Source organism: Nerophis lumbriciformis, linkage group LG18, assembly GCF_033978685.3.
Source record: "Nerophis lumbriciformis linkage group LG18, RoL_Nlum_v2.1, whole genome shotgun sequence".
Classification (NCBI taxonomy): domain Eukaryota; kingdom Metazoa; phylum Chordata; class Actinopteri; order Syngnathiformes; family Syngnathidae; genus Nerophis; species Nerophis lumbriciformis.
In genome coordinates this window covers 30,374,157-30,399,024 of record NC_084565.2, presented here as the reverse complement: position 1 = coordinate 30,399,024, position 24,868 = coordinate 30,374,157, and the positions used below count along the sequence as shown (strand labels likewise).

The window sequence follows — 24,868 nt, the reverse complement described above, 5'->3', positions numbered from 1 at the left end:
GCCTATAGACAGCAAGTTATTTATTTTATTTTGCAGTTGTTAGTACAAATGGAATTTAAAAAAAAGCACAACTTACCTATCGCTTCTATGGCTCTGATGTTGTTTGACCTTCACTCCTCAGTCCCTCAAAAAAAGAAAAACTCCCACAGAGTGCATTTGTATTCTCAACTGGTTGTTATTCCTGTTTTGACTTCTCTTTCAGTATATCAAAACTTGTTTTAGTCAATTTGATCATAGAGCAGAGAATAGGTAGGGTCAATCCTAGTTACAATTCAGGAAAAACATGACATATATATATATATATATATATATATATATATATGTGCACGTACACATTTACATAGACACATTTGTATGTACATATATATGTATACATAAACTTGTATATATATATGAATACATATGTATATATACACTGTATATTTACTTATCTATTTATATACATATATAGATCTATATACTGGTGTGTGTGTGTGTGTGTGTGTGTGTGTGTGTGTGTGTGTGTGTGTGTATACACAGAATAATTTCGCCACACCTAGTGTGTTTGTGACAATCATTGGTACTTTAACTTAAAAATATATATCTACTGGTATATACAGTCGTGGTCAAAAGTTTTATATACACTTGTGAAGGGCATAATGTCATGGCTTTCTTGAGTTTCCTATCATTTCTACAACTCTTGCTTTTTTGTGATAGTGATTGGAGCACATATTTGTCACAAAAAAATTCATGAAGTTTGGTTCTTTTATGAATTTATTATGGGTCTACTGAAAATGTGACCAAATCTGTTGCGACAAAAGTATACATACAGCAACATACATTATCAATTTTGGTGATGTAGAAAAGTTACAATCAAATCAAATTAGCTTCATGGCATGGTCTCTTAACTTCATGAGAGTAATTATGATTGACGACACCTGTTGACGTATCTGAGCCCATTTAAATAGGGCTCATGTGATGCAGTCATTAGACTCGGTTACAAATGCGACAATGGGAAAGTCAAAGGAACGCGGCACAGATCTGAAAAAACGAATCATTGACTTGAACAAGTCAGGAAAGTCACTTGGAGCCATTTCAAAGCAGCTTAATGTCCCAAGAGCAACTGTGCAGACAATTGTTCATAAGTATAAAGTGCATGGCACAGTTTTGTCACTGCCACGATCAGGAAGAAAACGCAAGCTATCACCTGCTGCTGAGGGAAAATTGGTCAGGATGATCAAGAGTCAACCGAGAACCCCCAAAAAGCAGGTCTGCAATGAATTGAAAGCTGCTGGAACACAGCTGTCAGTGTCCACAGTCAAGCATGTTTTGCATCGCCATGGACCGAGAGGCTACTATACAAGAAGGAAACCCTTGGTCCAGAAGCGACACCTTAAGGCTCGTCTAAAGTTTGCTGCTGATCACATGGACAAAGATAAGACCTTCTGGAGGAAAGTTCTGTGGTCAGATGAAACAAAAATTTAGCTGTTTGGCCACAATACCCAACAATATGTTTGGAGGACAAAAGGTGAGAACTTTAATCTCAGGAACACCATCCCTACCGTCAAGCATGGTGGTGGTAGTATTATGCTCTGGGCCTGGTTTGCTGCCAATGGAACTGGTGCTTTACAGAGGGTAAATTGGACAATGAAAAAGGAGGATTACCTCCAAATTATTCAGGACCTAAAATCATCAGCCCGGAGGTTGGGTCTTGGGCGCAGTTGTGTGTTCCAACAGGACAATGACCCCAAACACATGTCAAAAGTGGTAAAGGAATGGCGAAATCAGGCTAGAATTAAGGTTTTAGAATGGCCTTCCCAAAGTCATGACTTAAGAACCTCTAAAGGCTAAGTGGCTACATGCGTGGACAGCACCTTTTACTTCTTATTTCCAAAATTGTGTACACTACTGAATTGGGGTCTTATATCTGCTTATGTAGACACTTATACTGCCATCTGGTGGTGTCAGAAGAGTATAACATACAATGGAATTTGGAAAACAAAGTGTAAAAATAAGAATTAGCATGTCACTAAACATGAAGTACACGTTTGTGTACTTATGGACTAAGTACATCATATCAAAAGATGATTCTTAGTTTTTATTCTAATTAGGGTCAAATAAGCCCAAATAGCAAAGATAAATAAAATAAAAAAAGCATGTAAACAAACAGCTAGGGCCTTAAGAGACCATTGAGAACATGTGGACAATGCTGAAGAAACAAGTCCATGTCAGAAAATCAACAAATTTAGCTGAACTGCACCAATTTTGTCAAGAGCAGTGGTCAAAAATTCAAGCAGAAGCTTGTGGATGGCTACCAAAAGCGCCTTATTGCAGTGAAACTTGCCAAGGGACATGTAAGCAAATATTAACATTGTTGTATGTATACTTTTGACCCAGCAGATTTGCTCACATTTTTAGTAGACCCAGTTCAGTTCTTATATGTCTTGTACGTGTTAAAGAATGGACAATAAACAGCATCTTGAATATTGAATCTTTAATAAATTCATAAAAGAACCGAACTTCATGAATGTTTTTTGTGACCAACAAGTATGTGCTCCACTCACTCTATCACAAAAAAATAAGCGTTGTAGAAATTATTGGAAACTCAAGACATATTATGTTCTTTACAAGTGTATGTAAACTAATCTTAACTTTAGTTGAGACTAGATTTGACCAATTTAAGTCTAATTTAGAATATATGTGACCAATATAAGTCTACTTTAGACTAGATCTGACCAACCTAAGTCTAGTTCAGACTATATTTGACCAATATAAGGCTGCTTTAGACTAGATCTGACCAACATAAGTCTAGTTCAGACTAGATCTGACCAATCTTAACTTTAGTTGAGACTAGATTTGACCAATTTAAATCTAATTTAGACGTGATTTGACCAACGTAAGTCTAGTTCAGACTAGATCGGACCAATCTTAACTTTAGTTTAGACTAGATTTGACCAATCTAAGTCTAATTTAGAATAGATGTGACCAATAGAAGTCTACTTCAGACTAGATCTGACCAACCTAAGTCTAATTCAGACTAGATTTGACCAATATAAATCTACTTTAGACTAGATCTGACTAACCTAAGTCTAGTTCAGACTAGATCTGACCAATTTAAGTCTAATTTATACGTGATTTGACCAACCTAAGTCTAGTTCCGACTAGATCGGACCAATGTTAACTTTAGTTTAGACTAGATTTGACAAATCTAAGTCTAATTTAGAATATATGTGACCAATATAAGTCTACTCCAGACTAGATCTGACCAACCTAAGTCTAGTTCAGACTAGATTTGACCAATATAAGGCTACTTTAGACTAGATCTGACCAACCTAAGTCTAGTTCAGACTAGATTTGACCAATATGAGGCTACTTCAGACTAGATCTGACCAACCTAAGTCTAGTTCAGACTAGATCTGACCAATCTTAACTTTAGTTGAGACTAGATTTGACCATCCATCCACCCATTTTCTACCGCTTATTCCCTTCGGGGTCGCGGGGGGCACTAGAGCCTATCTCAGCTACAATCGGGCAATTTAAGTCTAATTTAGACTTGATTTGACCAACCTAAGTCTAGTTCAGACTAGATCGGACCAATGTTAACTTTAGTTTAGACTAGATTTGACAAATCTAAGTCTAATTTAGAATATATGTGACCAATATAAGTCTACTTCAGACTAGATCTGACCAACCTAAGTCTAGTTCAGACTAGATTTGACCAATATAAGGCTACTTTAAACTAGATTTGACCAATATAAGTCTACTTTAGACTACATCTGACCAACCCAAGTCTAGTTCAGACTAGATTTGACCAATATAAGGCTACTTTAAACTAGATTTGACCAATATAAGTCTACTTTAGACTACATCTGACCAACCCAAGTCTAGTTCAGACTAGATTTGACCAATATAAGTCTATTTTAGACTACATCTGACCAATTTAAGTGTAGTTCAGACTAGATTTGACCAATCTTAACTTTAATTTAGAATAGATGTGGCCAATATAAGTCTACTTCAGACTGGATCTGACCAACCTAAGTCTAGTTCAGACTAGATTTGACCAACCTAAGTCTAGTTCAGACTAGATTTGACCAAAATAACATTATATATAGTATTTACAATATACATAAAACATTTTTAAAAAGTAGCCTGGGCGTTATTTTATGTTGCTTTGCTGTAGGAGATACTATTCCCCAATCTCTTCAACATGACTTATTACAATACTGGTTGTAATATTAATATTAAAAAAAACTATTATTAAACTATCATTACGCCCAGTTGTCAAAACAATAGATAACTAGTTTCACAATGACAGCGATCACATGACACCAGTGTTTACACTGCATCGACAACCACCCTTGCTAGTTCTTACAGCCCGCCTGTTTTGCGAGTGGATAATACGAAGACTCGGCTTGTGATTGGACGATAGGATGTGTCAATCACATAAGCGTGCGTGATCCCACAGACCAGCTGGGTTGTTATGGACATGACTCGTCTGCTGACAAGTATGTTAAAGTTTGTTTTTTATTCCCCATCTCGCTTATACGAATGTTTAAAGTTTCGAAATAGTGTCTCGTTTGGTGTCTGTGTTGTTGAAATGCTCCCCGAGTGTCAAAGTTGCAAGTGTTGTGCTACTTAAGTCGCTCACAGCGACGACACTCTCGTCATGTGTAAGACGTATTTTCTTTTCTTCGTGACTGTTAGCTTTAACAACTACATCCAATAATGTCATTAAAGACACTTAATGTGTGCTGAGTTGTCCAATATCTTACTCAAACTTAAATAAAAAAACCTTACCAAAGATTAATCTAATTAGCATTAAGCTAACGCAATAAATCGCAACAACAGTCTAAAAGTGCCATTATTACTAAATGGGCTGTGTAGTAAAATGTGGGGATTATTAGAGCTGTTGTGTAACCGTCCTCTCAACTTAACTGTTAATGTTTATATCGTATTTTGCGTCCTAAAATGATTTCGTTAACCATCCCCAAACTAGCTTTAGCTTCAGCTTCTGGAGGTCACGTGATCAGTTGGCTCAAATAACCTACTTCCTGGTTAATAGTTCATTAATTCTAACTAGAGGTCAAGCAACCTCAATTAAACCCTGAAGAGATCCATTTTGGATGTGTTCAATTAATATTGGTGAAAGTTTTTTTTTTTATTGCATGGTATTGAAGTATTATTTATTATATATATTATTACTATATTATCCCTGATGTGGGATCTGAGCCGAGGATGTCGTTGTGGCTTGTGCAGCCCTTTGAGACACTCATGATTTAGGGTTATATAAATGAACTTTGATTGACTTATTGATTTGTTTTCTGCATTTTTCTAAAATGTAAAACCTACACAAGCCCTGACAAACAGTTCCACTTGGAAATGCCAAATTGTATTCCAAGTGTATCTCAACATAAACTCACACAATCCTTTGTGTTACATATTCATTTCAAGTTGGACTGAGTTCAAGTTTTAATATTTACATTTGTCCAACAGAAGGCATTACTTTTTTCCCTCATTTAATTAAGCATCAGTGTTAGGTTAGTTACTGAAAACCAGTAACTATTTACAGTTATTAGTTACTATATTTCAAAAGTAACTCAGTTACTTATACCAAAAAGTAATGCATTACTGTGTTACTAGTTAATTCTTTTTTTTTAAGCCTCCCAATAATGCCCTTTTAGCCTTCATTTCAGTACTGGCGGTATAGCTTGGTTGGTAGAGCGGCCGTGCCAGCAACTTGAGGGTTGCAGGTTCAATCCCCGCTTCCGCCATCCTAGTTACTGCCGTTGTGTCCTTGGGCAAGACACTTTACCCACCTGCTCCCAGTGCCACCCACACTGGTTTGAATGTAACTTAGATATTGGGTTTCACTATTTAAAGCGCTTTGAGTCACTAGAGAAAAGCGCTATATAAATATAATTCACTTCACTTCACTACTGTTATTGCACTGGAGAATAATACAATCTGTTGATCAACTCGACATGCATTTGCATCACTGAACTCTGCTAAGCAATGTGGTCTACATACAACACACAAAGACAAAGATATGTTTCTACGGGCCAATTTATTTCAGGCCACAACAAATTGAGAAATGTATTTGAAATAGCTGCAACATAACATACATAAGTAACAAACAGCATAATAACAAAATGTCACAACATAGTTGTAAACCTGGGCAGACCAAATGTCTGCGGTCGTCGAGATGTAGTCCATCCCCTTAAACGTTCTCTTTAGCTAGCTTTCCATTTTTATGTACTCACTGTCCAGGTAATTGGAAAATGTTTTCCGTGCCATTTGAAGCCCGGTATCATGCTAATTAGCTGTCTTAAAGCAGGTGACTCCACTGTAGAAATAGCCTGCATGTCTTCTACCACAGTGGTTCTCAAATGGGGGTACGCGTACCCCTGGGGGTACTTGAAGGTATGCCAAGGGGTACGTGAGATTTTTTTTTAATATTCTAAAAATAGCAACAATTCAAAAATCCTTTATAAATATAAATAAAAACCTATCTTTTTTTCCAAATAGTTCAGGAAAGACCACTACAAATGAGCAATGTTTTGCACTGTTATACAATTTAATAAATCACAAACTGATGACACAGTGCTGTATTTTACTTCTTTATCTTTTTTTTTCAACCAAAAATGCTTTGCTCTGATTCGGGGGTACTTGAATTAAAAAAAAATCACAGGGGGTACATCAATGAAAAAAGGTTGAGAACCACTGTTCTACCACATACGCTGCAATGGCTCTATCAATTTTGTCCTGGCTAGCAGTCCCTCCGTTAAAATCCAGCCGCTGTTGCTTAGGTGGTGGTGAAGGTGAAGTGGCATCGGAGTCTGTGTCTCTCTTTACCAGCTTTGTTGAAGCATGTTGCTTTTGTAGGTGTTTGAGCAGATTTGAATTGCTGTTTTGGGCAGTAGATAGGATCTTTGACAACTTACATTTAACTAAAATGTTCTTTTCTTTGTGCTCGACAAAAGAAAAGTAGTGAGAATATCTCCATGTTAAGAAACTCAACTTTGGCTCCACCATAATGTCTTGTTGTTAGTAAACACAGACACGCCCCACACACACACACACACACAAACACAGCGCGCCTCTTCTCCCCCTTGTGACACAGGAAGATTCAGAAGCACGACACTGCAGCTCTCCAATAAAACACACTCAGATCTTCTCATTTTTTAGTCGATACTACATAAAAAATATCGTAAAGTAACGCATCATGTAGTACCGGTAACTGATTTACTGAACATAAAAATAGCGCGTTAGACTACTAGTTACCGCCGAAAATAACGGCGTTACAGTAATGCGTTACTTTGTAACGCGTTAGTCCCAACACAGTTAAGCATGTAGCAAAACCTTTTTCTCTGATGTTGACTTGTCACAGAAATTATTGTGTGTCACTCTTCAGTTTTTAGGAAGGTTTTTGGTCATAAAGGTCAAATGTGTGAGTGAACTTGAAGGACTTTTTACTTTACGGTTACATCCCCTATTAAATCTATGGAATTTACATGTTTATTCAATGTACTCTAAATTAATTACAGTTTTACGATGACAAGAAATCAGAATTTTGCAACGAAGAAGAAACTACCATAACAGTTACTCTTCAGGCACATTGGGAAGTCAATGTATGTCGTTAGACACCATTTACTTAACATGACTGCATGAATAACTTAATATTCCAGCTAGTCTTTTTCTTGTGCACTCTTTCGTCACTTTCTGATTCAGCAGACTGGACGTGACCCCGTCACCCCTTGGTTGCCAAGGAGAGACGGGTGGGGCCACCATGGCTGCCGGTGCTACGGTTGGGGAGAGCCAGCTCCAGAGGATTATCAGAGATCTACATGGTACGACTCTAGCTTTATATATATATATATATACATATGTGTGTGTGTGTGCGTGCGTATGTGAATAGATCACCCAGTGACCGCACAGTTGTTGGCTGACATGGTGTGACTGTAGAGAATCTATCAGAGGATTTACTGTCACACTATGACCTTCTGCCTGTATACGTGTGGTATCATCTGACCTGAGCTGTTTTTATCAAGGAAAAAGAGAAAACTTATTTTTAACTGATATCCAGAAAAGTGTTGTGCTGGATGTGTGTATCAGCAAGCAGCCAGACAAGCATCGAGTGCTGAGACAACACCCAGCACATGTGTCTTTCCAGTTTATTCGTTGGGTACGAAGCAAGTAGTTAAAAAGAATAGAAAGGGGCCCCCAGAAATGTTAGACTACAAATATAAGTGCTTAGGTTATAGGTTATGAATGTCAAATTTAGGTGCTACCACCTTAATTTGTGACATTCTTTAATTCATCTTCTTTTGAATTGCAGACTCTGTTGCAGAGCTTGCCAAAGAGTACAAGGAAAGTGGGGAGCCCATCACAGATGACAGCACCAACCTGCATAAATTCTCTTATAAACTGGAGTACCTGCTACAGGTGTGTATACGGAGATACTTAACTGGCAGCGAACGGACCAAATCCGACCTGTGAACGACACAATCCATATTTTTTGGAGCGACTAGCATTTTGCAGAGGATTCATTGTGGAGTGGACATTTGACTAGCATTTGCAGTTGATCATTAAAAAGCCAGTTATAATGTCATATAGATTAGCATATTGTATGTCATATCTTTATTCCTAACCATGTTAGCTATTTGGTGAAGGAGAGAGCAACCCGCTTAAGTCTGTCCCACTTTTGTCGACCGACTCATCAAGTTTTCAAAATACATGGTTGACCGCTTTCGTCTTCAGAACATTTTAGACCTTAAAGGGACGTTTCTATGAGAAACTGGTCCGTACTATTGTCAACGTCCTCATTATCACTAAAGACGCGTGGAAGAACTACATTGATGTAACGACTGACTTGTTCAACAATGTTATTTAAAACATGCCCACAGTGACTTTTTGTTCAGGACAAATTAAGTATTACCTGAGTTACAACAAACTAAATGCACTCATTACGGTAATATTTTTTATAGATTGTTAGCCATCGCAGAAAAGATGGAAACTTTATTATTTCTTACTTGCTCACAACGAAGGAGGACGCTTTCCTTCCATCTCCCTTATCTTTCCCTGCTCTGCTTCTTCGCCTTATCTTTCCCTGCTCTGCTTCTTCGTCTTGTCTTGTCTCAACCTCTTCCCGCACTGTTCTCCAAATCTGAGACATTGAATTGATCGACCGGTCTCTTAATGCCATTAACCAGATTTTCTCGAGGAGAAGCTCATGTTCGGGGTAACCTGTCTGTCCTGATGGAACGTTTGCTGTTGAATACACGGTGGACACGTGGGATAAGTGGAGGGTCATGTGCCTGGTGATTCTTTCCTTTGAGGATATTAAAGTTTTCTACGTATTCGAAAGTAGGATAAAGTAGGGCTTCTGCTGATTGGACTAAGCATATCCATGGTGTATTGACAAATTCGGAAGATCAAGGCAGCCATTTAAGGTACCCAGTAGCTGCCCGTCATGATTGATGCGATGACCAGGGCTGTAGGCACTCAGAATGCTGCAAATTCTTAACTAAATCACAAACTGTATAACATCTCGGAGAGGCTTTCTGCTCTGCAAGACGAAATTATGATCAATTTGAGAACCAGGAACAGACAATTGAATAGACAAGCATTGGAATGTATGGTTAAACAACTACAAATGTGCGCTTCATTCACTAACGGTGTTACAAAACAGATCAATTAGAATAATACATAATGTTGGATATAGAGAACATACAAACCCTTAATCATGTACAAAGCAAACTATAATCTGATGCCCAAGAATACTTCTCAACAAAAGAGGAGCAATATAGCCTTAGAGGAAAATCAAATTTAAAGTACCAGGATAGTGGAAAAGCAAGTTGCCCCTATATTGAAGCTATTATCATATATATCTGACGTATGACACAAAAAGACTTCCAAAGTTTGTGAGTAAATAGATATGATCAAAATAGTATCAATCTCACAGAGATTCCCGAGCCATTTTCAGAGATAATGAGCCCGACATGTCATCGCGTAACGTAGAGGTAGGAAGATCAGATCCCTTCATCACCAACAACAATGCAAATCATGCAGACTTTGTAAGAGCCAACAACGATTACTTTGGAAAAATTATGATCCATAAACTTATATTGTTGATCCTGATTGTAAGGAGGATGGGCTTCAAGTTTTAGAAGCTCTGCTAAACAGATCCAGCTTTAGTGAAACACTAAGAATCATGTAGCAGTATTGCTAAGTGCTAAACAAGAAATACAAACTACAAACATAATAAAACGATAGCTTACAGTACAATGTCTGCTCTTACTGCGATGACGACTGATAGGATGTCTATCTTCCCGTTTATATGAAAAATTAATCATGATGCACACGAAGGGTTAACATGGACAAGTCTCCCTGCAGACACTGTCTTCGGTTGTGTGGAGTTTGTCTCAATCTTCGGGTATGAATTTAATCCCACAGATGAACAGCTTCTAGATTTATGGCTAAATCCTCCTAATATTCAGATGAGAGGCGTGATTTATAATATTATAAGGTTTCTCATTGTCATCCCATTGGGTTGAGTTTTTTCTAAACCTGATGTGGGATCGGAGCCGAGGATGTCGTCGTGGCTTGTGCAGCCCTTTGAGACACTCTTGATTTAGGGCTATATAAGTAAACTTTGATTGATGGTTGATTGATTGATAATCTAGAATAACTTTGTCTAGCCAAGACGCGGTGATGCGGGAGCAGCAGGACATCACTGCTGGGTCACAGTAAAGCAGCAGAGGGCTACTGAGCTGTGCTAAAATATAGTTGGTCTGCCTTAGCGCTTATAATAGTAACATTGCTAATATTTGGTTAATATTCAAGTCACGCTATGTATAAAGAATATTGTAAGCGGGTTTTGGATGGTTATTTAGAGGGTTTTGTGGGCTGAACAGAGAGCCTCCATTGACTGCTTTGTTATTGGGCTTTGTAATGTATTTATTTACGACTTAGAATACATAAAAAAAGAAAAACATGTGTTCATGTCTTAAATAAGGATCGTGAATGACAGCACATCCCTCTCTAATTCTTGCGTATTTCCAATATGACTGATCTGATACTATGGTCAGAGTGCACAAGCGTTACAACAGTTACGTTAATCTATGGAAATTACCGAAGACGTTGGGAGCGGAACATTTTAAAATGGCTGACTGAATTTGTGGCATTTTGTGATGTTGCAGATTGTAAATACAATTGGATATGGTTTAATGCAGGGTTCCCCAACCTTTTTTCCACCAGGGACCGGTTTAATGTATGCATTATTATCACGGACCGGCTTTCTACGTGTGGCAGATAAAAACAGCAAAAAAATTAGCATGAAATATTAGCCTTTGGCTGCAATCTGGCACATTAACATTGTATATGTCCAGCGATGAGGTGGCGACTTGTCCAGGGTGTACCCCGCCTTCCGCCCGATGGTAGTTGAGATAGGCTCCAGCGCCCCCCGCGACCCCAAAAGGGAATAAGCGGTAGAAAATGGATGGATGGATGTCCATTAATGTGCATTGTCCCATGTACTATAACAAAGGAGTTGTAATATACATCCATTAACAAGCTTATTGGTGTGTTTAGTGGACAGGCAAAAGTTAAGTTGGAGAAAATGCTGTAGTTGATAAATTAATTATTGTTTCTGTGCAGCCTGGTAGCAAATGCGTCATGGACCGGTGGTTGAGGTTTGATGGATACAATGAAACACAATTAAGCCAACTTGTTTTTCCACTCTACTTGTACTTTAAAACATTTGTATGCATGTACAACACTTAAGAACTTCAGCATATCAGTAAGTGGAATTACATTATGTAATAGAATTAGCAAGGAAAAGAAACTAAGTACTAATATGATTCAGTTTAAGAAACTGTTCAAACTACAAGGGTACATAAAGCACAAATAAAAATAATTATGATAAACATCTTAAGCCTTTAAAAAAAAAAAAATAGATAACCAAATTAATTTCAATTTCATTTCGGTTGGGCTCTCTGGGTGGCAGGGGCCGTACTTTGACTCCCGCACACACTGGGAGACAGATATATTGTACATACAAATGCACATACATACACACAATTATATATACATATATACACACATACGTATATTCATTCATTAACACATACAAACATTGGTATTTACCCACATACATAGATACAGTACCTACGCTCCCACATACATACACAAATACAGTGTATACATGCACACTCACGGTACATACTGTACATCCACACGCACATTCACTGTACAAACATACATATACACATACTGTACATATACAAGTATATATACATACATACAGTCATGCATATAATCACATTTCATCAAACATATGTAAACATTGTTCCCTTAGGGGAAACTGGGTAACACAGGGCACACTGACAAAGTTTAACTTATTGTTAGTATAACAATCTACAAGGTTAATATCGTTCGCTTTTCTTTCTTCCCCTCCATTTGTCTGCCTTCTTTTGTATTTCAAGTTATCATTACATATATGTATTGTATTGTTTAAAACAATTGTATTGTCAATAATAGGGGTAGTTATTGTTATTCATTATCAATAGTGCTATTTCTATTGGTATGTTTATTGCTACATTTGTAGTGCAATAATGCTGATTGTAATTTTTGTGGTATTAATATTTATTTCACTGACTGCTTCTTTGCTGCCACTTTTCGTATCATATTTGTACATATCGTATTTGCTGATGCTGTTCTGTTGTTGTTGTCTCTCTGTCTTATCCCCCTCTTGTCCCGCAATTTCCCCCTATGTCTTCCTTTTTTTCTCTTTCTATCCCCTCCTGTTCCGGTCCGGCTGCGCCAAATAATAAGCTAAATCCATTTAATAAAGTCAAATACAAATAAGGCAACAAGAGAAGTATCCCACACTTCTCTTTTGTAAAGTAAATCTGTACAGCAAATATGGGCATCTACATCAACAATATGTTTTGCCTGAGTAGCTGGACAGGACAAAGAAAAAAGAAAAACTCCTCCAGGAGATCTACGCAGTGAGCCGCTCTGACATTCCTAACTACCCTTTCCCCTCATTGACATCTGCCGATTGTTGACTTTTGTTCTAGACTAAGATCACGGTTGTTTCCACAGCAACCTGCTGTGTTATCGCCATGACACAATGCGGAATGAGGCACCAAGATCGTGAAGACAGGCAAAGCAACGTCTGAGGCTTATGGACATACACGCATCCACGGACACTACACAAACACGCACAATATTTAATATAATATGTAGCAGAGCCTTTTGACGATATATACTTAGCTTTTTGGAAGTATGGCCCCCACAACAATTTATCTGAATTGCTGTGATGTATCGGGAAAAACCCCAGCTAGGATACATCATGATATCAATGTACTTGAGGAAGAGAAAACTTCTAGAAACACATGACATTAAACAAATATTTATTAGCAAGTACACTTTTCTTTCACATTGAGTTATGTCCTCTTGTCTTTCAGTTTGACCAGAAGGAGAAGACAACGTTTCTCGGCACAAAGAAAGATTACTGGGATTACTTCACTGACTGCCTGGCTAAAATCAAAGGCGCCAATGACGGCATCCGTTTCGTCAAATCCATATCGGAGGTATGAAGAGCTTTATTAAGGCTCATTGCACTCTAAGCAAGTATAATCAGTGTCGCGCTTACATGTTAAAAAGCAGTTTAGAAGAAATTAAACGTTGTCAGTCAATGAATGTCTTCCCATTAGGGCATCAACATTTTTATATCACAAGAACAAATCATATCAATCAGTTTGACTGTGTACAAAATAGATGACATGTTTGAGCATTCAGTCATGTGGAATAATACCATATGAATGTTAGCCGAGAGGATAATTTCTCATTTTTATCATAGCTGCTTCTCTTCTTCCTCTCTCCACCCCTCCAATAGCTGAAGACGCCGGTTGGGAAGGGCCGAGCGTTTATTCGCTACTCCCTGGTGCATCAGCGATTGGCTGACACGCTGCAGCAGTGCCTCATGAACCAAAGAGTCACAGGGTAGATAATGTTTTTTATTAGAATACAATAAATTATAATTGAATAAGTCTTTATGTCTCTCACGGTGAGGAAATGTAGGTTTTTGTTGGCATTTGTGACTTTCTCCCCCACAGTGACTGGTACTACGCTCGAAGCCCCTTCTTGAAGCCGCACCTCAGTGTCGATATCATCAATCACTTGTACGAGCTCAATGAGGTCCACTTTGACGTGGCTTCCAGAGGTTATGACCTCGATGCCTCCTGGCCCACGTTTGCAAGGTAAACACCTTGCATCGTATGCATGTGGCAGGAATTGAGGGTTTGTACGTTAATGTAGAATGTTGTCGTGACCAACAGGAGGACATTGGGAGGCGCAAGCTCACCAGGGCACACTTGGAAACCGCCCAGTCGCAGTTCCAGTATTAACAGCCTGGCCAGCAGTTACTCCCAGGTAAGTGGTGTGATTAAGTGGTGCAGTGGAACCTCTAAAACACAGGTGTCAAACTCAAGGCCTGGGGGCCACATTTGGTCCACCACATAATTTTATGTGGCCTGCAAAAGCCTGGAAGTAATATTTGTCAATTAAGTACTTTATCTTTTCTTACTGAATGTATTTGTTCTTTCCATTTGGACAAAAAATACATTTACTGCATGAAATTGCATTTCTTTTAAACATTAACATTATCTAATGCAACAAAATATATTATTATACGTCCCAAAACATTTGTTTGTTAAAATAAAAATGAATACTGAAATATCAGCTAAACTTATGATTTCAATGCAAGTTATCCATGAAATTGTACACTGTCAAAATCCCATTACATTTTATGGTGAAAAACTGTCAGCTCATTCACCAGAATTTTACTGTAAAAAACATTTCCATTCCATTTACAGTTATATGCTGTAAAGAAAAACAACGTAAATTTTACGATAAAATCCTGGCGACAGAGCTGACAGTTTTTTCCGTAAAATTTACACTTTGTTTTGACAAATTTTTCAAGAGGAAAAATTACAAATGATTTGTTGCAATATTTCATTAAAATATTGCTGCATGATTAATCACATTTTAATCAAGATTTTGGCTGCCACAATTAAATAAGTGTGATTAGCGAAGATATAAATGAAAATAACATAACTTAACATTAACATTTAAAAAGCAGCATATCATATCAAGCTTTCTCGCAGCCGCGGCAGCAGAGGAGCAACAGCGGCTCGTATTGAAGCCAGGTGGAGGTTAATTTGTGTCTTTATTACCAAAGCTTTTTTTGACACTGAATTTATGTAACAAATTTTTTTGCGTTTAAATTTTGTGAACTTAATTTTTTTACATCATATTACTGTATACTGACAATTTCATTTAACAAAAATTCAGTGTAAAAAATTCAGTCTATAAAAACTCGGTGTACAAAAATTCAGAGTATAAAAATTCAGTGTAAAAAAAAATTCAAAATCAGTGTATAAAAAAGAATTGCTGAAAAATTCAGTGTTGAAAAATTAGCTGCTTCATAAAGCAAGACTGACTTCCGGTAAATTAAGCCTGAAGCAATCGATCCTGTGTCAGAACCAGCCAATGAGGTGCCAAGTTTGAAGTCTCGTGACACGGGTCTTGCAAAACAGCATAAAAAAGGCAATTAATAGGCTACCTTGGCATAATACAACATAATTAACATTTCAAAGCGGCCTGCTGGATATTTTCTAATTATATAAATGATTCCAATGGTTAGAATCTGCACTTTTTAATGACATACGAAACTTTGCTTCATGCAGACGAGGCACGAGCAGAGTGGGCAGGGCTTGTTTACAGAGCAGCGAGTGTCAGACAGAGGCAGATTTCTACAGCAAAGTTCTGCAGAACAGTGATATATCGAATATGTGGATGTTTTTTACCCTTTGCATCTGTATTAGGCTTGTTGGTTGCATCTTTGTTGGTCTTGCTCGATTATAAAATATGTCAATCAAAGAGGTGGTCTGCAGTAGAAGAGCAACGTTCATATATTCTCAATATTCAGTGTTTTATTGTTCACAGTTAGTATTGTAAATCCCACATCAATTGTGAATAATAATGGTGATTATTATTTTGGCCAAGTGTAAAACGTAACTCAACCACGTCCTTCACGAATTTCATTTGCCAGCGCTGGAGAGCTTTAGTTGCTGAGATCTTTACTGCGATTTCAACCTCGGTTCTGTTGCTGCTGCGTTATATACTGTAATAAACCTGGGGTCAAGAAGAGCTAGGTTTTCCTCCTCACTTTCTCATGCACTCTGACTCATTATTAAAGTAAAAAAATCATGTAAGCTGTTCTACTGTGTATATGCAATCCATTCATCCATTTTTCTACCGCTTGCCCGTCTGCACTCGGACGTAAAGCAGGGTTCACCCTGGACAAGTGGCCACCTCATCGCAGGGCCAACACAAATAGAAAGACGTTGTTTATATATACAATGAGTTTTCAAAATACCTGTAATTATCGCCTGCTTCCATGTACCGCCCCACCATAAAATTGGAGCATTTACAGTAAATGTTGAAAACAAACGCACAAAAAGCTAAATATACAGGTTCCACTTTCTTTATGGAACTTTTGCGTAGTATGCTGCGACTTTCGAGGCATATTTTTGTAAGAATCTGCTTTAGATGTTCCACTGAACATGTTTTTTTTATTGCTTCCATAAATACATCTCACTCAACTGTCCTCCTCCAACCATATAGCAAGCATCAGAGTTCCTCGCCAGCCCGGACTACGGTCAGGGTCAGCTGAATGACCTGAACGACTCCCTGCCTCCCTGCAGTGAGGACATCAGCACAGTGGAAGACCTCCGCCTGGAGCTGGACCAGTCGGAGCTGAGGCAGCGGGAACTCCTGGATCAAGTGCAGGAACTTGGAGGCGAATCTGAGGAGCTCAGAGGGGTAGTGGTGGCGCTCCAGAGACAACTAGATTCATCACTGGCTGCACAAGAGGAGCAACAAGGCTTGCACAGAGAGCTCACGGCTCTGCAACAGCGTGAGGAGATGATTTCCCGGGAGGTGGAGAAACTCAGGACTGGGGAAAAATCCAGAGAGGCTGAACAGTGCCGCCTCCAGGAAAAGTTAGCAACCACTGAGAGGAAGAATATTGAGCTGCTGGCCAAGTTGGATGGCGCACTGAGTGAGAAGGGCCAGCAGGCGACCAGTCACTTTGATTCAGCGCAAAAGATACATGAGCTTTTGGACAGGTTGAAGGACGCAGAGAAGGGCAAGATGGAGGCCATTGCCGAGGCTGAGGAAAAGAAGAGGCAGACAGAAAGGATGGAGGATGAGCTCAGGTTGAAGGATGGTGCTGCAAAAGTGTGTGAAACAAAACTCAGAGTTCTGCTCACATCTGTGTCTGAGGACAAAGCCAAGCTGGAGAGCAAAGTAGAGGAGCAGCGCAATTCGCTTGAAGTGCTGCAGGACGCCTTGACGCTGAGGGAAAAGGAGACTGGCAACATACAGAGGCAGCTACAGGACTGCCAAACATCTCTGGAGGAGAAGGAGAAAGAAGCAGAAAAGGTGAAAAGAGAGGCACAGGAGAACCAGGTGAAAGTTTGCAAGAGTTTTAGCAGTCAGAGAGAGACTTTAGAAAAAGACATCACTGCTCTAAAGCAGCAGCTTGAGAAAAAAGAGGCAGAGATAACCTCCAGCAGCAAAGAACTACAAATCCTTAAAACCCAGAACCGAAGTCTGAGCTCAGAGAGAGACAAACTCTCCTCGGAGCTCCAGCGGCTGGAGAGTTGCAGTCAAGAGCAAAACGCAAAAGTTGAGGACTACAAGACACAGTGTGCCAATCTCATGGAGTTAAACGAGAATCTGATGACTTCGGCTAAGAGAAAGGACGGGCTAAAGAAGGAGATGTCAGACAGCCAGGCAGTCCTTGAAGGGGAGTTAGCATCCCTAAGGGCTTCTGAGAAACAGCTACGAAGACAACTGGACGACGCCGAGATGACAGTGGGGGAGAAAGAAAAGGGGCTGCGCGAGGAGAATTGCACACTGGAAGAGAGTCTACAGCGGGCCAACATGGCTGCCAAGCTCTCAGAGGCTACGTCAAAGCAGCTGGAGAAGGAGAACCAGAGTCTCAGAGAGGAGCAGGACACAGTAAAAGCATCTCTCTTTCGCATGCAGGCCGACTTGAAGAATGTTCACGGGCAGATCGGGGAACTAGAGAAGAGCTTAGGAGCTTCACGCAAGAACGAAGACGGCCTTCAAGAGCAACTCCGAGCTGTGGAGGCGGACCTTGAGATTAAAGAGGAGCACCTTGTAGAGGTCAAGTCCAAGTTAAGCGCTCTGGAGGTCAGGGAGAAGGAGCTGGAGGTGGCAAAGGCAAAAGCAGAAGCCGCTTGCGTGAAACAAACAGAAATGATAGAAATGTTTACGTCTGAGAAGCAGGCCATGGAGAAGTGTCAGCTGCAGACAAGCGCCGCTCAGGCTAAGGAAAACCAGGAGGCGACTGTCAAGCTGACTGTACTGGAGGGCCAGTTAGAGGTGAGCATGAAAGAAGTGTCCAGGCTCCAGGCAGACATCTTAGACCTCAAGGTGAAGTTGCAGAGGTCTGAGGAGGAGAAGCTGAAGTCCCAAGCACAGCTGGATGTGACCGAAGTCCAAAGAGATGAGTTCAGGACTTTGACCGAGCATCTTAAAATCCAAATAGAAGCGCTGAACCAAAAGCATGTCGCAGAGCTACTGGAGAGCAAAAGGAGAGAAGAGGCGCTGACCGAGCAGCGCGACAAAGAGATGGCCGCCCATGCCGAATTGTCCCTCTCTGTGTCCGCCCTCCGAGAGGAGCTGTCTGCCCTGAAAGCCGAAAACAACCGACTCGTCCTGGAGAACACTGAAACGCGAGATGGCCTGCACAGGGCCAACACCGAGATGGCCGAGCTGGGAATGACCATCTGCAAGCTGAGTTCGGAGAAAGAGGAGGCCAAAAAGCACTGGGCGGACGACGCCGCCGCCCTTGAAGAGCTGAGGCATGAGGTAGAGCGCCTGGAGGATTGCATGGGCGGGTTGCAGCTGGAGAACGACCGACTGGAGGAGGAGCTGACAAAGAAAGAGAAACTTCCTGAAGCTGTCGCAGAACTTCGAGAGCAGCTGGAGAAGAGCAGCAGCCAGCTGCAGACCCTCAGGGACGCCAGTCAAGAGGAAATGGAGGCTCTGAAGTTTCAGATGAGCTCTGAGAACATGAATCACCAGGTCCAGATGAAGGTAATTTAGTCTTAAAATGCACCTAACGTAAATGCTCTAACTGTAGTTGTGTAGATAGTACAACCAACATTTTAAAGCGAACGCAGAGGTAGATAAAGCTGCTTGATTATTAACTTAGGATATCAAAACCATGCGATTTAGTTTTGAATCAATTTGCATTGTATCATTGTAGTGTAAATCCAGCCTAAATATAAGTATAATTCACTTCACTTTACTTAAACAATGCCAAAACGTCATGCATTTGGGTTAGGGTTAGCCTGCACCCAGTTTAGGATGCCTCTGCCCGCAGGGTTTTTGCAGTTTGGCTACATTTAGTAAATCTATTAAGCCCATTGAGTTTGAGGAAACAAGGAAAGGTAAAGGATTAAGTATTATCTAATCTTTCATGCACACAATAACACAGACGTGTGACATTCAGTGACAACCGCTATTTTTACCTAATGTTGTGACCGGGTGAATCTATATAATGTTCAAGAAGTTTATTTTAGAAATAGCGTTGACGTTCATCTTCAATATATATTATTAAACGGTTTACTTTTAAAAAATATACATTTTAAAACTTTTGGAGAGAGTGGAGCTTGGTTTCATGTGCAGTCTGAGAACGCCTCCACAAGCTTTAAAATGTGACTGTAGAGCTAAAATTTTACATCAAAGCATATCCAATACATATTAACATGGAATGGTTTTAAATGTAGATTCCCCTTAAAATGATCTCCTCTTTGTGCTTCTTTCACCAATTAGAATGTTGCAGAGGACCTTCTTAAAGTCAAAGTCCAGCTTCAGGAGGAGATGAAGAATGTGTCTTGTTTGCAGACAAGAGTGTCTGAACTAGAGGTAGGTGCATTCCAGACACCAAAACAACATTTTCAGCAGAATCAGAATCAGAATAGTTTTAATTGCCATTGTTTGAGAACGGTTTCATAAACTAGGAATTTCTTTTGGTGCAATCGTGCAACATAAAACACATAACACAGAAGCAGCAGTCCTATCTATTATCATATGTGCATACATGAATATACACTTGAAGTCAAAGGATGCCTCTACAGACCCAATTACCACACTGTAGTGGGATTTCCAATGCTCAGAATAAAAATATATAAATGCTTTCAACATAAATGCCCCTGGGAGATAATAACAGCAAGTATCTCTCAGCCCGTCTCAACAGGCTCAATATAAAACTACCACACTGTTTAATATGTTTTGACAATACCTTTGACTGTGTTGTGTGCACTCTGAGGTAGAACACTGTTCAGCATTCAGTTGCAATGCATGTCTTGGGAGGAGATCATTAAAGGTAATGAGACAACCTATTTTGTAAGGAGGCGTAGCGGAGGAGGCAGAATAGTTTAATGTATCAGTCCAAATGTAAGTCAGAGACAACTTATCCTGCTTTCATGTAGAGCTCAAAAATGGTGTTTGAAGTCTTGTTTTTTCAGTCATTTTGATTCATTTGTGCAGTAAAGCAAACAATTAGCTGTACAGCAAGAGGGACAAGTGGTGGAAAATGGATGGATGAATGGATGGATACACAAAGGGCATGTTTATTGAGTTCGATGGAAACAACTGCGGGGATGACAAAAGTGGTGATATTTTTAATGTTATTGTATATTTGCTCCTATTTTTAATGTAAATGTTTAAATTGTTAACAGCATTTCATCTTATGAAAGGTAAAGCCCATAATTGTTCCTACTATAGCCAAATTTTGACATTAAGTGAGTTTTTATGTAGTTTATTGGGTTTTCGGGATGTTCAGTTCAGTTTATTTCGAACATGCATACGATACAATGTAATGCATCGCACAATTCCAGTTGTTTCATTACAAAACGTCCGAAAAGGAGTAGGAAGAAGCAGAGCTTATTTAATCCTACCCCTTTTCATGCCATATCAATTTTATCCAATTTCCTTGTAGCAGAACAGTGCACAAATAAATAATAAATAAATAATATACCATAGTAAGCATACAAATATTAAATAAATAAATAATCTTTGTCTCAATAAAATAAAAGAAAAAAACAGGGTTCAAGATGTTCATCATAATTATTTTTCTGTGTACTTTGTGAACACTTGTAGTTTGAGATTTCTTTGCTTAATCCGTTCTATAATTTAATTCCACATACTGATATACTAACGGTTTTAAGTGTTGTTCGAGCATACAAATGTTTTGAATTTGATTTTGTTGTGTTAAAGCAGCACTAAGTACATTTTCAACATTCATAAAATATATTCGCAACTTTTGGGATGATACATCGATTTGCAGCTCGTTGAATGGCACCTCTGACATGGCCTGAGGGAGTCTGTATCGCTCTCACTGGCACTTAGCAACTTTGTGGAGGGTGGCATTAACCCTGTTGCACAAAAAACTACTAATGTGCTGACTTGCTTTACGGCATAAGTCACTCCCCCCTTTACCCATTCGTTAAAAAGACGGAAGTCGATGCAACGCCTGAGTGCTGCCAGAAGACGAAAACGAAAAGTTTTGTCTGAGGAGACAGAAAAAGAAAAAGGGAGGTTACCTAAGAAAAAGGACAGTCAAGGATCAACATTGGCTCGGTTTGCACTCGCTGGCATGAGCTCAAAAATGAGGTGTGATTTTCGGTCAATGCTGCCTCTCTTCCTGCTAAACTAGTAAGTGACTTTTGATGTTAGCTATCGGAAATTTGCGTGGTAACAATAAATAGCCACCAGCTTGGTAGTTCCACACTACTTCCGTGGAAAAAATTCTCCCGCTAGTCATTCTTTGCTTCGGACCTGCATCCTCCCCAATACATTCTTGGTAGTGGCGTCATGTTTGTAGCGCGATCCAAAATAATTTTTTGATCAGCATAGCCATTATATACGTAATTTTTGTAATCTTCCAATTTTAGAGCAGACATCATGTCAGTTTGAAGCTATATGCGCGACTCCTTATGGGAAATGTGGTCTTCCTTCTGGAAAAACACTACCGCTTTGGTCCACTGGCAAAATCAACCAAAACTGAAAGTTCTTAAGTGGGGCTTAAAGTCTCAAAAAAATAGTTTATATTCACTATTGTTTTAATTTTGTGTACATTTTTAGTAAAATGTAACTGTCCCAAATTTTTCAAACTCTCTCACTACAGAGATAAGCAATGTTTTGAATGTATAGAGTGCTGTAGATTAAATCCGATTGTCACAGTGAACCTTGTGCAGATCACAGCAGCAACAGAACCAGTGTTGTAAATAGCAGTAAGGCGCAACTTGCTCAGTCAGCATTAATACTGCTGATGAGTTCATTGTAAACAACAGTACAGTTGCATACAGTGTGCATAGAGCTGCTGGATGTTGACCACCCGTGATACTTCAAAAATGGTTACTCTCATTTTGTGGAGTCAATAAAAACTACATCAACAGGTTGCCTACAACCACAGCTATAAACGCCAATGTTTCTTGAACCCGTGCTAATCAAAGACCCAGGCGGTGTTTTGCTTTCTTAGACAACTCACCAGTCGACTCTGCAGTTAATTGAATAAAGGCAAACATTTTAGCATATATGGTACATTAGTGTATTTTTGTTTTTACATTTAAAAAACTTTAATTTTGCCTTTGCAATAACTGAATTTAGCTTACTATGTTCAAATTAGATGTTGTTCTTTATTTTTCTCAAGCTGCTGCAATTTTTCTAAAGTCTTCTGATCGCCCCTGCTCAAGACAAAGCTACAGGTCTTAAGAATGCCGCGAAAGAAAAAAAAAACTATAAAAATGGCGAATATGTTTTATTCTTATCACTATCACAACTTATTTTGTCATTCCCAGCCATTCAACAAGTGACGAAGACTTTGTTGAATGAATAATGGCTTAACTGTATGAACAGGTGTTTTTGTTCTAATGTTGGTTCCAGGCCGAGAATGAGCAGTATTTGCAGCTGAGCAGCGAGAAGGACGCTCACATCACAAAAACCGAAGCGGACGTCCGTGACAACGAGAGTGCGATCGAGCAGCTGAAACAGGCGATAACCAGGTTGCGCTCGTGACTAGCCTTGCGTGATGTGGCGCTGATTGTAACGTTGTTCCCTCTTTTACAGTGCCGAAAGCGCACACTTGGCGGTGCAAAAGGAATGCGAGGAGTCGACGCGGAAACTGAGCGCAGCCGAAGCAGCCAAACAAAATCAGCACGTGAGGTTGACGGCGGAGATGGATGACCTCAACAGGACTAAGCGCTACCTGGAGGAGCGGCTAATCGAACTCATAAGGTTAGCACGCGGTGTATTAAAAATGGTGGAACACATCAAGCAAGAGGGTTCATTCTCTGTATGTGAGCCTGCTACCGGTCTATTACTGGTTGCCTCCTTTTCACGGGCCTGCTGTGTTTTCAATTAGTTATTCCAGTAAGAGTTGATTTTTTTTTTTCTCCTCACGCCGGATAGGCGGAAATGAGCAAGAGGATGATGGCATCCAGGTTTTGTTTGAATGTAAAAAGAGACCCACACAAAGACTTTGGCGAGATGTACCGGCAAGAAAAGAGAGCAGCGGCTTTTATTGATTTTTCTGGTATCAGCAGCCATTGTTGCTTCAATGCCCACAAGGCTTTCAATGTTCTCCGGTGTCCAACAATCAGTGATTCTATCAGTCACTTCCTCTCAGATCTGCCCATACTATTTTACTGTTGTTCCTCATGTGTTATGTATGCCTGTGTTTTTGCTGAAACCAATCTACTTCTTTTACTGTAACACAGAGACATTATATATACCTACTGCCATCAAGCAATAATATTTATGATTCTAACATATTGTCAAATTGACTAACAGTGCCAATCAAAACTGGGCTTTATTATCGTAAATTATCGTAAACTGCATTGTTGGTGTGGGGGAAATGATCGATTCTTAGATGGCTCGCAATTCGGACATGGATGATTCTGAATTGATGAACAAACTTGATTATATAAGTATGCTAAATGAAGTAATACAAACAGCTCTAAAATGCAGAACTAGTGCAGACACATGCTTACCAAAACAGCAGGAGGAGACGAGAAGCCATGCTAACTGCTCAGCTAGCTTAATTGGGAAGTGGTGAAACAACAAAAGAATAAGTGCTCTGTGGACTCCTACCATGCTAACTGCTAAGCTAACTTAAATGTGAAGTAGTGAAACCGATACTAAGATGGGTTTTGGTATCGGATTGATACTAATGTGATGGAATTGGTACTTTTGTTGGAGTTTTTCTTTTATAATAAGTTAAAGTTAAAGTACCACTGATAGTCACACATACACTGAGATGTGGTGAAATTACCCTCTGCATTTGACCCATCTCCTTGTTCCACCCCCTGGGAGGTGAGGGGAGCAGTGAGCAGCAGCGGTGGCCGCGCTCAGGAATCATTCTGGTGATTTAACCCCCCAATTTAAACCCTTGATGCTGAGTGCCAAGCAGGGAGGTAATGGAACCCATTTTTATAGTCTTTGGTATGACTCGCCCGGGGTTTGAACTCACGACCTACCGATCTCAGGGCGGACACTAACCACAAAGCCACTGAGCAGGTGTCCGGCAAATTATTTTCCTGAGAGTTTATGTGGCTGCATCATCTCCTTTAGTCTGTCAGTACAAACACACCTCTCTCTCTCTACTGCACACTTTCCCCCTCCGTCCCTGCCCTACTGACGTTATTATTCGCAGATATACAGATAAAAGCCAGTAAATTAGAATATTTTGAAAAACTTGATTTATTTCAATAATTGCATTCAA

General features: G+C 39.6%; 1 protein-coding gene across 2 annotated transcripts in view; it reads left to right on the top strand.

Annotated features, from left to right (window-relative positions):
- The first annotated feature begins 4,390 nt into the window (after positions 1-4,390).
- fyco1a (FYVE and coiled-coil domain autophagy adaptor 1a) overlaps positions 4,391-24,868 on the top strand; it is a 36,390-nt gene continuing 15,912 nt past the window's right edge. Inside the window, exons 1-11 of one of the 2 annotated variants that reach the window (XM_061978012.1) lie at positions 4,391-4,484; positions 7,708-7,826; positions 8,315-8,421; positions 13,449-13,574; positions 13,880-13,986; positions 14,100-14,243; positions 14,322-14,415; positions 16,672-19,176; positions 19,918-20,010; positions 23,032-23,150; positions 23,215-23,382. In XM_061978012.1, the coding sequence (XP_061833996.1) occupies positions 7,766-7,826; positions 8,315-8,421; positions 13,449-13,574; positions 13,880-13,986; positions 14,100-14,243; positions 14,322-14,415; positions 16,672-19,176; positions 19,918-20,010; positions 23,032-23,150; positions 23,215-23,382 (3,524 nt within the window). In that variant the 5' untranslated portion in view covers positions 4,391-4,484; positions 7,708-7,765. The remainder of the gene's footprint in view (positions 4,485-7,707; positions 7,827-8,314; positions 8,422-13,448; positions 13,575-13,879; positions 13,987-14,099; positions 14,244-14,321; positions 14,416-16,671; positions 19,177-19,917; positions 20,011-23,031; positions 23,151-23,214; positions 23,383-24,868) is intronic. The other variant, XM_061978013.1, reaches the window with a different exon arrangement.